At 46.5% G+C, this 13660-nt stretch overlaps 2 protein-coding genes across 3 annotated transcripts in view; one reads left to right on the forward strand and one right to left on the reverse strand.

Annotated features, from left to right (window-relative positions):
* LOC142576333 (beta-1,3-glucosyltransferase) overlaps positions 1-2212 on the reverse strand; it is a 61614-nt gene extending 59402 nt beyond the window's left edge. The window contains exons 1-2 of the mRNA XM_075686424.1: positions 1990-2212; positions 1777-1883 (exon numbers count right to left, since the gene is read on the reverse strand). Coding sequence (XP_075542539.1) covers positions 1777-1883; positions 1990-2080 — 198 coding nt within the window. The 5' untranslated portion in view covers positions 2081-2212. The remainder of the gene's footprint in view (positions 1-1776; positions 1884-1989) is intronic.
* Positions 2213-2399: 187 nt separating this feature from the next.
* Positions 2400-13660, forward strand: part of LOC142576334 (spliceosome associated factor 3, U4/U6 recycling protein-like) — a 101692-nt gene continuing 90431 nt past the window's right edge. The window contains exons 1-6 of one of the 2 annotated variants that reach the window (XM_075686425.1): positions 2400-2586; positions 3194-3320; positions 3420-3524; positions 3759-3943; positions 8047-8152; positions 12719-12864. In XM_075686425.1, coding sequence (XP_075542540.1) covers positions 2434-2586; positions 3194-3320; positions 3420-3524; positions 3759-3943; positions 8047-8152; positions 12719-12864 — 822 coding nt within the window. In that variant the 5' untranslated portion in view covers positions 2400-2433. The remainder of the gene's footprint in view (positions 2587-3193; positions 3321-3419; positions 3525-3758; positions 3944-8046; positions 8153-12718; positions 12865-13660) is intronic. The other variant, XM_075686426.1, reaches the window with a different exon arrangement.

Consider the following 13660-nt stretch of genomic DNA (forward strand, 5'->3'; position numbering starts at 1 on the left):
TCTCCGCCAGTCTAGGTTGCCAAGAGAGGGGTGATTTAGGTAGGAATCATTCGGACTGTGCGCGTGAGACAGTGATAGAGGCGGACGAGCTGTGTACCGATGCACAGGCGTATCCTCGAGGAGATCGGACTCGCACCCACCAAGAACTTGGCTGAAGACACACAAATCCCCAGAGAAATAGGGGAGAAGACCGTGGTCGCCCCTTTGCCCCGCAATGTTCATCCCGTTCACAACGCAGGTCGTCGCAAGGCAAGAGCATTGAATATACTAAAGCAAATAAACAAGGACAAAATCGCAGCAAGCTTCGTGGACGCAGCTGCATATCGAGACGGCAAGGCTTTTGCAGTTTCCGTCGTTGACACGCTGGGCAAAGTCATCAACTGTGCTTCCGTCCGAACGACGAACACAGAGGTGGCCGAGCAAGTGGCCATTGAACTCGCCATGCAAGACGGTCGGAGAGACAGGGTGTATAGCGATTCGGAAGCCGCCATCAAGGCATTCCAGAAAGGCCGCGTAGCCCGGCAGGTAGTTCAAATTCTGAAAGGCGCCAAACACGGCAACACCTCCATGCACTCGATCCTTTGGTTCCCTGCACACGTCGGGGCCATTGAGAGGGTTCCTCTGAACCTCAACGAGTCTGCCCACGAGGCTGCGTGTGGCTTTACCGACCGCGCTGCCCTCGGTTCGGGCGACTCTCTCCCCGGACACAGAGACGCTCCTCTCACACACAACGAAATCACTAAATTCTTTTACTTAGAGAGAAGGGTTTTCCCCCCGCCTCACTTCAAGCTAAGCAGGCCGCAGGCAGTCACACAAGACTTCTGCAAACGAACTCCTACCCAAATCCGGCGTCCCTTAATAGTATATATCCCGAGATTTATCCGAATTGTTCTTGCGTGGCCTGTGGCAAGGTAGCTACGTTGCCTCATATGCCCTGGGAGTGCGGGTCGCTGGGCCCGAAGTTCACCAAGGAAGAGTGGGACGCGCTCCTGCGAAGTCCCGTCTTGGAGGACCAAATCCTGGCCGTCCAGCGCGCCCGCGATCGGGCCGGCAGACTAGATCTGTCAGTCCCGTCGTGGGATTAGCCGGGTGCGCGTTTTATCGCGCTTTGCTGGACCAAATAAAAGTTTATTCACTCACTCACTCACTGCACCCACCATTGCTATAGAATTTGCGTTTGAGCGCGCCGACAGTTTTCACCGAGTCGTCGTGGGCAGGATGAAACAGCCATAGAGTTTCCTACAAAGGAAACTCTATGGAAACAGCAACTACCCTCCCCCCCCCAAAAAAAAGCAAAACAAAGTAAATAAATAATAGTTTAGCAAAAGACATTTTTTGCCGACTCCCACTCACAAGCATGAAAAATACTACACTCTAAACATGCTAACCTGGAAATAGTGCAATCGGTTGTTTCTATTTTCTTCGCATGCAGTGATCTTAATTGCTGCTTGATTAATTTAGACTGGAAGAAAATTGCGATTATCATTAACAATAAGCTCTTGCCGGTTCAACGAAGGATAACTAATATCTATCCTCTGGCGGGACTTTGGTGGAGTGTACGACTCACTGCAAGCGCTGTTGTCCCTTAATTCATCCCACCAACAGTAAGTATTCCTTGGTAAGCGTACCAGAACCAGGTTGTTCTGGCTGACCGTCCGAGCTCTTTGCTCGTGTAGTATTTTTCTATCTCGCCGCTCAGACGGCTAGGAGGCCATGCGAACGAGCACTTGAAATAAATTCACACCGCTGACAGGCAAAACAAATGAATGTGTATACCATTTTCAGCGCTGCAGCTTGCTCCGCTATGCTTGACGACAGCTGCTCTGCCGCTTTGCTGCTCATTGCACTGTCTTGACTCAGCACGACGAAGACAATACCAGCATCTGACAAACAAACAGCGCAGGCATTGAGCTGCGCTAGCAGCACCGCTAAACCCGCGCTTCAGTCCGCTTTCGGAACGGGTGCAGTTGTTACATCCAGACCGCTTACCTCTGTCCACACAAGCACCAAGTCTCCAAAGTGTGCACGACGTGAAACAGAGAAAAAGTAAAAGCGTCGTGCTTAACGAAACAGAAGACATGTTGCTGCATTTATTTACAGTCTTTAGGCTCTTAAGGTATGCAAATATCAAAATATGATCACCGTAATCCCATGCAACATATCCCCAGCTGCCCTGCAACAACAGCTACACCATATCAACATATGATATGAATACACGCCATACACACGCGCATGGTCACAAACAGCAAAGAAAACGGGGTGGGAATTTGGTATACGCACAATAATTTTTAAGTTGTTCAGTTAAATATTGCACAACGCATAATATTTATGTTTACAATAATATAAAACATCACTTTGTTTATTTTGTTTAATTTATTTTTGTTTTGCATTACAACCTTACAACATCTGGTTTTGACATAACCTCCTAGAAACATGGCGGGTGCTGAGAACGATTTAAGCGAGGAGATGGAAACAAATCACGACAAGAACGAAGAGGATGCAATGTCTGACGACAGCTCGTGCGCAGAAGACGACGAAGACGCCGATGCCGAGGAAGGAAAACAAATAGAAGAGTTGCAAGCAAAGGTGGAGCCAACAGCATGCGCTACTCTTGCAGGCCGGGCCCACGCTGTGTAGACGCTTTTTGCTCAAAATGATGACGATCGCGAGTGCTGTAAACCACACCACAAAATTCTGTACGATCGAGTCGGGAGGGAGTTGAAATGAGGGACATTAAATAAGTGTTGACACGTTCCAAAATTCTCGTGCCAAATTGCTGCGTAATATGCAACGTGGTTTCTCTGCTGTGCGATAACCGGCATCTGACGAGACATATGACATCCACATGTAGACTCCTCACGTGCGTCTTTTAACTGTAGAACTTTTTTAGACGTTTTCTGGGCCATGCTAGTCGATCTTTTGGTGGTCCAGAAATATTACGGACAATAGACCGTATACGCGTGGTGTTGCTAGGTGGTACTTTGACGTTAACGTTCGTCACACGAAAGAATTACAGCACTCAGATGCGCTTAAAGGGATCGATGCTATGATATTGTACCTTTTTTTTCCCCACTTGGCTGGAAGTGACGCTTGCAAGCGCGTCGCTGCGCCGATGTTTTCTTGTGCGCAAAACCTCCGTGCCAGCTTTTGCGATTTGCTTATAGAAAAACCGTGCTTTGCTCTCGATTTGCAGATCACGGCCAACCCGTACCATTACGATAGCCACACAGCTCTGATCACCTTCTTGCGTAACACGGGAAACCTCGAGAAGTTGCGGGAAGCGAGGGAAGCTATGGCCAAGATTTTCCCCCTTACGCCTGGTAGGTTTTTAAATAGGTAGAATCTCTACAAACTGTGTAGTTTTTATTTTCGTTGGTCATTCATTGATGATAACGTCGTCCCATTTTCTTGATGCGCAGAGTTGTGGCTGGAGTGGATCAAAGACGAGAGCACATTGTGTGAGAGTGACGAGGACAAAGAGAAAGTGATGCCGCTCTTCGAGCGGGCCGTCCATGACTACCTATGTGAGTCACTGACACTCTTTAATATAGTGTGTATGTTCATTACTGAATGAAGAAATGAAAGGAATAACGTAAAGAAAACAGATAGCACACCATTTTATTGTCTACTTTTCTTCCTTTTCTTTCATTTTTGCCTGTTGGTTGTTTTCTGTGGAAATTTTTTAGCCTAAACATTGAATGGTGCCCTTTTTCTGCCATCTTTTCGCCTTGTGCGTGCCCCGACCCACTCTTCCCCAGCGGTGGCCCTATGGCTGGAGTATGCCCAGTTCTCTATTGGCCTGATGAATGCTGAACAAGGGCTTGATCGGGTGCGGCAGGTGTTTGAGCGGGCAGTCACAGCTGCCGGCCTGCACGTCTCCCAGGGCGCCCTCCTGTGGGAGGCCTACCGTGAGTTCGAGATCTGCCTCCTGTCCACCGTCCAGGTGGGTGGTCCTTGCTTATCCATTCAGGTTTCACACTTATTAACTCGCTCCATGTGTCGCAAAAAGAGGTGTATAAAAAATGTTTCTAAAGGAGGTCTCAAAGTAAAGCTGCAGGGTCAGGACCTCCTGAAATTACAGAACAACAACATATATTAAACACTTCACAAATACAATGGAAATAAGTAACAAAAGCTATAGACACCTATACATCACTCGGTAAAGGATTACGAAAAGCAGCACGACTTTCAGATACCTAAAGAAAGCAACTGCAGTACACTGTCAGCAAACAAAATTTTGTTTTCATTAAACATTGGACGATGACATCATTTGAAGTTAGTCGTAGATGGACTCCAAATTAATATGGTTGTAAAAGTGGCAGTACAGCTTTCACAGTAATAGAGCTTAATCTGGGGGTAATAGTAGGTTACGTTGTCATTACACTTGGCTGTTGCCTCTTGTAGGCCAATATGTCGTGTATGTGGCGTATGTCGTGTATGTGGTGTCACAGCTCTCATTTGCAATGAAAGTAATGTTAGCTTCTCCATTTTCCTGCATTGTTACATTTATAGGATCTTGATGGGGAGAGGGTGGGGGAGCTTCCTAGATTTCTGCTGCGTTATATGTAGGGCCCATCGTTTTTTTGGATATGTCCGATTTTAGCACCCTGAACAAAATTGATCAAAATCAGGATACTGATTTCTGCCCCAAGTCTGCCTCCTTTTTCAAGTTATAATAATAAATGCAGGTCTCGCAAAAGTAATGAACACTGTCCGTCTTTTCTGAGCAAGTGGTTAAGACATGTCATAGTATTGATGATACGAATATTGAAATGTGCTACAAGCCTCGTCAGCGCTTAAAACTCAAGCAGTAACTGGCATATATAAATATATAATATTTACAGTGCCTGCCAACAATGAGTGAATGAAAGCTTGTTGCTTTCTTAGTACCATGTAACACAGTTAGTAATATGGCGTTTAGTAACACGACATTCCCCGCAGGGGCGTCTATGTCAGCAGGTGTTTGGTGCTTTGCGACACCACGTACCCAAGCACACGAGGGTTGCACCCTCCCTCGTTTAACCATACGTGGCTTAACCGTGTCCGAGTAAAAGGGGATCCTGGGGGTTGAGCCGATGCCGGGTGTTTGGACCTTTAACGCCCCTCGACGGAGGCAACACACCCCTTTGGCCTCGGCTTCACGTAGATGGCACCCCCCGACTGACCCACCAGGGGGAGATCGGTAGTTGCCTTTTCCTGTCTCTCTCTCTCTCTCTCTCTCTCTCTCTCCCTCCAGCCTTCGTCTTTCTCTCACTTTCCATCTTTCCTGTCATCTAGCTTCCCTTTACACTCAATTTTTCCAGGCAGCAAGGGTTAACCTTGTGTGCATAGCCAACCTAGGTTATTTCATATTTGGTTATAGTGGTAACATACAGCTGGTGTTTGCAGGACCTGTTCTTACAGTCCCTGTAGCATTCCCTTGTAGGGCTCCACGCTGGGTAGGTGGCGTTTTTGCCGAAAATTACATTCCTCTATGGTAAGCTTTTTTCCTCCCCTCCCTGATCGCTTTCAGAAAAGAGCACGCACCGAAGATTTATTCCAGTTTTTCGGATGCCAAGTCCACAACTTCCCACGCTTCCATGTAGTTCACTTGGAAAAACACGACAAACCAGTGCGCACCATTTCTCCGTTCCTTGTATCAAAGACTTTGACTGATGTTTTTGGTCCCGGTTATAAGGCGACGAGGATGGCAAGCGGTGATCGCCTCCTGGAGCTCCGCAATAAGAAGCAATACGACAAACTGCCGAAACTAGTGTCCTTTGGGGAGACCCAACTAACAGTAACCCCGCACCGGCACACATAACTTTTTACTCACTGAAAATAATCCTCCAACCTGCGGTAGATGCGGGGAGAGGCTGACCGTCCTCCACGTCCTCCTGGAGTGTCGGGCAGCCGAATCTGAGAGAAAGAAACATTTTCCCCTGAGCATACCGGCAGCAGATCCCCCTTCATCCAGTAATGTTACTCGGCCCAGAACCGCTATTTGACACCAATGCAGTCCTAAGTTATCTGAAAGATGTTGTGTTGCATGTTGTTAGCCCCACATGTTCGTAGCATCCCCTCTCTTCAGAGGATGGCGCTGTGATAGTTCTTTCGTATAGCACGTGCCTCCAGGCCCTTGTGTTTCAAGGGCTCCGGCGAGGCAGTTGTGCTGTAGCTAATTTTTGCATCTTACTTGTTCTGTATATCATATCATTCTTCCGCAATGCAGTGTAAGGCTCATAATACTTCTCATTAATCATCACCATAATCTTATTACACATAGATTTTACGTACCTTACAGCGACTATTTTTTAGGCCCCTTTACAGCCATGTCACATCAACTTCACAGAACTCATCATTCCACCGCGAAATCACTAACACTGTCTTGGTGCTCTTTGGCCATACCTGGCCCTTGCGCCACTAAACAACACACATTCATTCATAACACGACAACGGCGCATCCATGTAAATGGTGATAATGCACTAGGGAGCGAAAAAAAACTGCGCTGAAACTTCTCTGGGAGTTGTCTAAGTATGCACAAGCCTTTTGCCTCTTGATCGTCTCCACGTAGCCCGATCTCATTATCACTGTTATGATACTTGATCCAACCAGTACAAATGACAGCACTGCGGCAACACAAACTGCTGCGCAAAGGGAATTGTTGACATGAGCAGACTACTCCAGGTGCTGGTGCTAGGTGCGCTGATGATGTTCCGATTATTACAAGCCGTTATCGCTCTTAAGCGCCTTATCCATCCGCGCCAAACCATTATCAACCGTGATCAAATGTACTCTGGCAGCAGCTGCGTGGGGCGCAGCCGTGTGGGCCTGTGTTCTCACTGCTTAGTTCGCGTTGAAAGCGAGAGGCAGCACAAAGGTGAATTTGCTTGCTCCTGTGGGCGGTATCTTAAAAGTGATCGTCTTATTTGACGAATGGAGTTCCTTGTTAGTAGGCATAGAAATGCTTACGCATTTAATAATGCAGTGCTGATGTTCCTCTGCATTGAAAATGGTAGCTGTGACATTGAGAAGATGTTTACTCAACCACATTATGTTCAAAGAAGGGTAATTCCATTAATTTTGTTGCAAGAGCATATATTGAAAACCAGTAAAACAGCATGACAGCATTCAAGAACTAAAAGCCTGACAGGTCTAGGGTGGATGCAGAAATGCTCTCAATGCATATATGATAACGTATGTCGACAAGGGCTTCCAAGATAAGGAAAAGCATCATACCTCCTGCAAAGCAATGCCCATTCTCACACTTCATACCTTTATTATTATTTTTTTTTTTTTTTGGCCACTGTACTTGTCATTGTACTTCACATTGGTCGCTGTACTTGTAGAAGGCCCATTTAGTGAAAATCCAGGTACTAGTTTAGGATGCCAGTTTTGAGAATGCACCACAATAAATGGACATGCTTTGAGTGCTGACTGGCTTCTATTCCACATGGCAGCATGTGTGATTTATTAGTGGGATTTTTTTTACTGGTTCATTAAACATTGTTCCTTGTTGCATAATTAATATAATTATCTTCAATCATCCAACCCAAACGGCAGTATTGTAACAGCTGGCACAAGGGTTATCGAAACGTTCTGTAAAGCATCCCTCCGCACTTGGTTTATAACATTTGCAGGCTTGTACATACTGTGATTATTAAATAGGTAAGAATAAATGTTGGGCATTTTGGTGCATTTCCAAGAGCATGGGCATTATAACTAGCACAAAAAGAGAAAAAGAAGAAAAAAGCAAAACAAAGGTGTTAATGAGAACAAACACACGAAACAGACTTTTAGACCACTACCATCAGTCTAGCATTGCGTCCTGAATTTGATTTGTTCTACGAATTCTGTTTTTTGGGCTGGTTACTGTATAATGCTTGACTCTTGGACTCTGCTAAAGCGAGGCAATGGTGTGTTTGAGACAGTTGTGTTTAATTTTGCCTGTTACAATCATAAAGGAGAGGCTGGGAGGGAAAGGGAAAACACCACTGCGACCTCTGAAGTTCACATGCAGAACTGAGAGTTCCATAGCTTGTGGCATTATATTTTGCTCTTTCCAGGCAGGTGCCAGTGAAGAGAGCACACAGGAGCAGCGGGAGCAGTACGTTGCACAGAGGAACCGCGTCTACAGTCTTTTCAAGAGGCAGCTTTCAGTCCCACTTTTTGGCAAGTTTCTTTGTGACAGATGTCCCTCTCACATTGTCTGGATTTGAATGTGATTCACAGTACTACCATAGTACTATATATAGCGTTCCTACAGCCTGCTGTCGTGTGACAAGGTCAATCAGTATAATCTGTACATGATGACGAGGATCGTTACCATCTGAGTTTGTCACCGAATATAGCTGTTTGCACACCTCCATGGGGATGTGGCTTAAAGCAAATGTTAACTGTGTTGTAGACCCACAGATACCACATACCACACATCAAAGTGGACGAACGAAAAGTCACGTTAACCCCACGGGTCCAAGGGGCATTTCTGCGGAGTGTGAGATTTTTGCGCTGGTTGCTCGATGATGTTTGTGGGGATCTCGTATCTCACAGGCACAGCCTGCAAAAGGGCACCAAGTGATGCACGACAAGAAACAAAGCATTGCCCTACCATCGCATCTGCCCAGATACTTCGTCACCGTTGTCCTTCCAATGATTTCTCCTCTGTAGGGGAACTAAATATTTAAGGAGGGAGGGATGTGAGAATCCTCAGGTCCCATGACTGTCGCACGTGTGGTGAACATTGCGTCGGTCACGTGTGCACCAAGCAGGTTGGGGAGAGGGGAAACCTTCGATTCGCGGGCAGCGCATGGGCTTCGCACGGCCATCGCAAGTGCTATCAGCGCCACCAAGTGGGTCACGTGAGGTCCCTCTGACATTGCCCGATTCTCTTTGGGTCACCAGCAAGTGGCGAATGTGGAAGTCTCTGCCACCACTCCCGTTTTCCCACGCGTGGTTATTCAACCGCGTTTTTGCCGTGGCAGCCGCCCATATCCCCAGAAGGTAAGTCGGAAGCCCTTCCTTACCTAGCTTGTTATTCTCTTCGTAGGAACCCTCAGTGATGTCAGCTATAGCTAGCTGGCCTGCTGGAAGTGTGAGTTGCAATCGTCCAAGTGTGCACGTGGTTGTCTATTGGCAACTCCAGAATCTACCACTTGTGCTGGCAACACCGTCGAAATAAACAAAGATGGCAACGACATACAGGTTCATGGTGGCTCTTTTGTTTGGTGCTGCGACCATGCGTTTCTCGGTCATGGCGTCGAATCGAGGGGTTTCGTCAAAGCTGAATGGGTTGTTGCTGCCATTTTCCTTATTTTGACCAGTCTCTAGGATTTCAGCGATGAAGCCGCAGAAATCGTTCAGCTGTGTGTGCCAAAGTCTGGCCTGCCCAGTGGGCCACACCAGATTTTTTTTGTTTATAGACAAAGAGGCTTTCAAGCGAGCCGCAGGTTTAAAAAAGGGAGGTGTTTGTGCATAGTGGGCCTCCGAAAGGTGCAAGCACGTGTTTTGCAGCATTGCTGCACTAGTACAAGTACGATACTCGACTGTTTTGGACCTTCATAGGCAGTTCCCCACTGCGACACGGGTTGTAGTATATAACATATAGCATCTCACAATATATAGGCAGGAACGCCTGTCTTGTTTTCAGAATCTAAATATGGATATTCTGCACTGAGGCTAAAAACTTTAACGTTACCTGGTCAGTGTGTCTTGGGGTAAAAGCAAATGATAGTTCTGTTTGTGAGTCGGGGCCTCATACTTCTTCTTATAGCAAGCTGGTACGTGTGATAAGGTCATCTGCGTCCGTTGGATGGTGCTTGTTCACGCTTGCAGAACACAGTGTTCAATGTAGGGCTTGGGCTTGTGAACCACTCGTAGAAATTCTCAAACCCTAATGAAGTGCGAGAAGTGAGTAATAACCAATCAGAACGAGTTGAATTTCTTCCAATAGGTTTACAAAATTTAGCTCAGGCTTTCTTTTGGACAAATTCACTTGTGTTAGTGTAAACGTGTGACTTGGAAATGAACTGAACCAGTTGTAATGAAATTTAGGTCTGTGCAGAATGTCGGAAAGCAAACTAGCTGTGCGCAGGTCGAACGCGCCAAAGGTGAAACGAGCACTGTTTGCTGTTACTTCTGAATTACTTGAGGGCAAATAAATTGAAAACTCAACACATTGAATGAGAAAGCAGCGTCTTCTGCTTGCACCGCTAAACTAAAGCACGCTGTGAAAATGATATGTCGCTTCGTGGCATAACATGTGTCATGATCAACTTGAGATTTTCCGAGGCAGTTATCATTCCTGTTACCGTGCCTGCAGACAAAAGTACATTAGTGAGAATATTGCTGTTGCTTAAAGCATTAGTAGCACTAGTGCTGGGGCAGAAGGTATAAAAAAATAAAACTAAATGAAGCTAAAATGTACATCACCATAATTTATTAAAGTGCCTGCTTAAATAAAGCACACTCTGCGATTTGAAATGTCAGCAAGATATTGAAGGCAATGTTCTGTTCGCTGGGACGAAAGAAGTCCCGAGTGAAGTGCTTAAAGGGCCTCTCACCAGGCCCCATAGCAAATTTTGGTTATATGCTGGAAGTTGTTATGTGTCCTCTAGACAGCGTTCTGCCTGCAAAATTTTTCAAAACGGCTCATTAATAGCCGAGATAGAAATATTTGAGTGCTGCGAACATGTAATCTCAGCCGTCTAGCCTTCGCAAGCGAAATTCCTTCCCTGCATTCTCCCATACCGAACCTCAAGGATCGCGTGATGCATACGTCATGGGCCCCACCTTCATTTTTTTTTTCCTCTTCGCTTTTTTATTGCGCAGTGCACTTCCGCTGATGGAATCACGCGCAAGCTGTTGTGATTGTCTCGTTTCACACAACGCATGATTTTGCACGATGTGCTCGGGGACACCTGACTAGTGCTATAGGTCAGTGCTACACAAATACTGAGGCAGGCACAAGTGGATCACAGAGCATGATCCCACGCTGCAACACGGTAGAAAATGACATAGTTTTCGGCGTCTGATAGTTTTCGGTGTCTGTGCGCACGACTGCATGACGTTGGGTACATGCAGACGAAATGGAAGTACACCTCTCTCTGCCGTGCGAAAACAAAAACACGCAGACATTCGGTTTTATTGTTTTATTATTTCTCTAAGCTTGAATTCGTCTATTCAAGCAACATGTTACACAAATAACAGATGTTGCTGAGAATAATTCTTGAAGTCACGTGTCACCATGAGTGACGTCACAGCAAACACATGTACATAGGCACACTGGCATGTGTACGTCATCCTCCGGCTTGGAGCACGGAAACCGTGAGAAGAAGGGAAAACGGCATTCGGTATGAACTTTCAGATCTTTCCGCAGTGCATAGCGATGTAATACTTTGCATACACTATCGTTATCGCGCATTGTCTGCGCTGCGCTTGTCAGCTTAAAATGGCCAGACCTGGTGAGGGGCCCTTTAAAACAAACCGGCATAATATCAGTTGTCACTTTTTCCCAATGTGAAGTTTCTTATCCAGGTAGCTCTTCAATGTCTGCTTCTTTCGCGAAAAAATGAAATCATACATCGCTGTCTTTCCACCGCGATGACACGCATAATGGTACACAAGTCTTTCAACATCCGTATTTTTTCATTTCAGGGCTTGTGCACTGCAGCATCACAACGATTTGAGAATTACGATACATTTAGTGCATGCCGGGATAGGAGGCTGTCTTTCGCTTCAAGCTTGAATTTGGATGAGCTGTTCCTTGGCGCGGCCGCTAGGTGGCGAGCGTTTAGTTGGAGTCAGCAATTGTTTCCTCAAGCTTGTACTGGACTGCAGTTGATGGGCAGTTGTGCGGCGCTCGGTGTGCCGAGGCATAGTGCCGTTGGCATGTCCCCCTTATCCCAACAAAATACAAAGAGTGCTGCTAGCACGCTGCTTATAGAGGATGGCTCGTTGCGATACGCCGCTAAGGAAAAAGCGTCCCCGCTGCTATGCTGCATACTCTTGTGATAAGCAGTGGGCCTGCTCTCGAGAGCTAGGTGAACAGCTGTTGGCTTGGGACTCCGATAAGTATGGCTCGGCATAGTATCACCATGCACGAGCACTAGGCTCTGCTCTTCAGCTCACCATTCGGAAAAGGAGCAACACCTGGTATCTGCTCACGGCAGGCGCAAGGCACCGTAGGCAAGCTCATGCTTGAGCAATGCCCAAAACAAAGGGGCCGGCGGACAAAAGCAAAAACGTTTACGCACCTGATGCTGTTCCAGCGAAAAAGGGCTGTCTTGCACTGTGATCAGCAGAGCAAAGCAACACCACCGAAAATTGGTTTGTGGAAAAATCCACCCCCAACAGCCATCTTGAGTGGAAACAGAGAGGCATAGGGACGACAGAATAAGTGATTGCCTGCACAGAGGCACTACCTCGAGCTCCATATTGTGCATAGTTTTCATGTAGGTGCAGTAACTCCTCATTTGTTACTGGCACTGTGTCTTCATCGCTTTTACTTGTCCTTGCACTATACTCTAGACAATGAATTGCCTGCTAAGTCAGTGCTTATTAATAAGAAGCCCTTGATTAACATATTGTGATTGCACCAGTTAGTTCACTGGTCTTGGGCACACTGCCTGTGTTCTTTTCCACCCGATTCCTGTTAGTGCAGAAAGCATCCATTGTTGGCTACCTGCGTATGTGTTAACCATAATTTCTTGAATGTTCAAGCTGAGGTGGTGTTTATGACAGTTGGTTGCCACTGGCCTGCAGGCATGGATAAGACGTACCGAGAGCTGAAAGAGTGGAGTGAGGCAGCCATCGAGCCATCTGTGGAGCATCTCTACAAGAAGGCCAAGCTGAAGCTGGAAAAAGTGCAGGAATATGAGACAGCTCTGGTTAGTGTTGCCTCTATGCACGTGGTTTGAGCCACTGCAGCTAGCCCTTTTGAAGGTCACCTTCAACGAAATTTCACTTCAACTGAATTTGTCACATATGCATGGTACATAGCTTGAGGTACAGAACAAAAGTGCACGCAGGACGTTTGAAGAGACGAAGACAGTCTCCTCTGTTGTCCTGCGTGCTGTTTTGCGCTATGACTCAAGTTACGTATTACCATTTAGCCCATCACTCTGTTCTTTTAACCCTTTGAGGGTCGAATTATTTTGAAAAAAACTTTCCCAGGTGGTTGAATTACTTTATTGCGGATCTTGAATGTACAAAATGTATAAAGTCGGGAATAAATAGTAAAAAATAATTAGGAACAGTATTTTGGTGTCGGCATCACTCAGAACTGCAAAATGTTCAATAGTATTTCTGAGCATGGTACTCCTTGAAACACGGGTTTACGCACAGCGCCTTATCGCAGTCTGCACACCTAAAATGCGTGTCTGTTCTCTTGGAGCGAGGAGTTGTGTTGGCGCACGCATGACATCTCTGCGTGCGGCTGCCTTGGGCAGAGGTCTGAGGCACCCTCTCGCGTAAGCGTGTTGCCGCGGAGAGCAAGAATACCTCGTGAGCGGTGGTGATAAACAAGCTAAGAGCAGTGCCAATCAAGGTAGAAATCAACTTCCACCGCCCTTGCGAGAGCGTGGCGACAAAGAGAAAAACCACGTTTCGCGGGCCTCCATTGCAATCACGCGGTGGAACCGAAACCGCGAAAGCGCGTTGCCACTGAGAGTGAGAATAACTCGC

This window comes from Dermacentor variabilis, chromosome 3, assembly GCF_050947875.1.
Source record: "Dermacentor variabilis isolate Ectoservices chromosome 3, ASM5094787v1, whole genome shotgun sequence".
Classification (NCBI taxonomy): Eukaryota; Metazoa; Arthropoda; class Arachnida; order Ixodida; family Ixodidae; genus Dermacentor; species Dermacentor variabilis.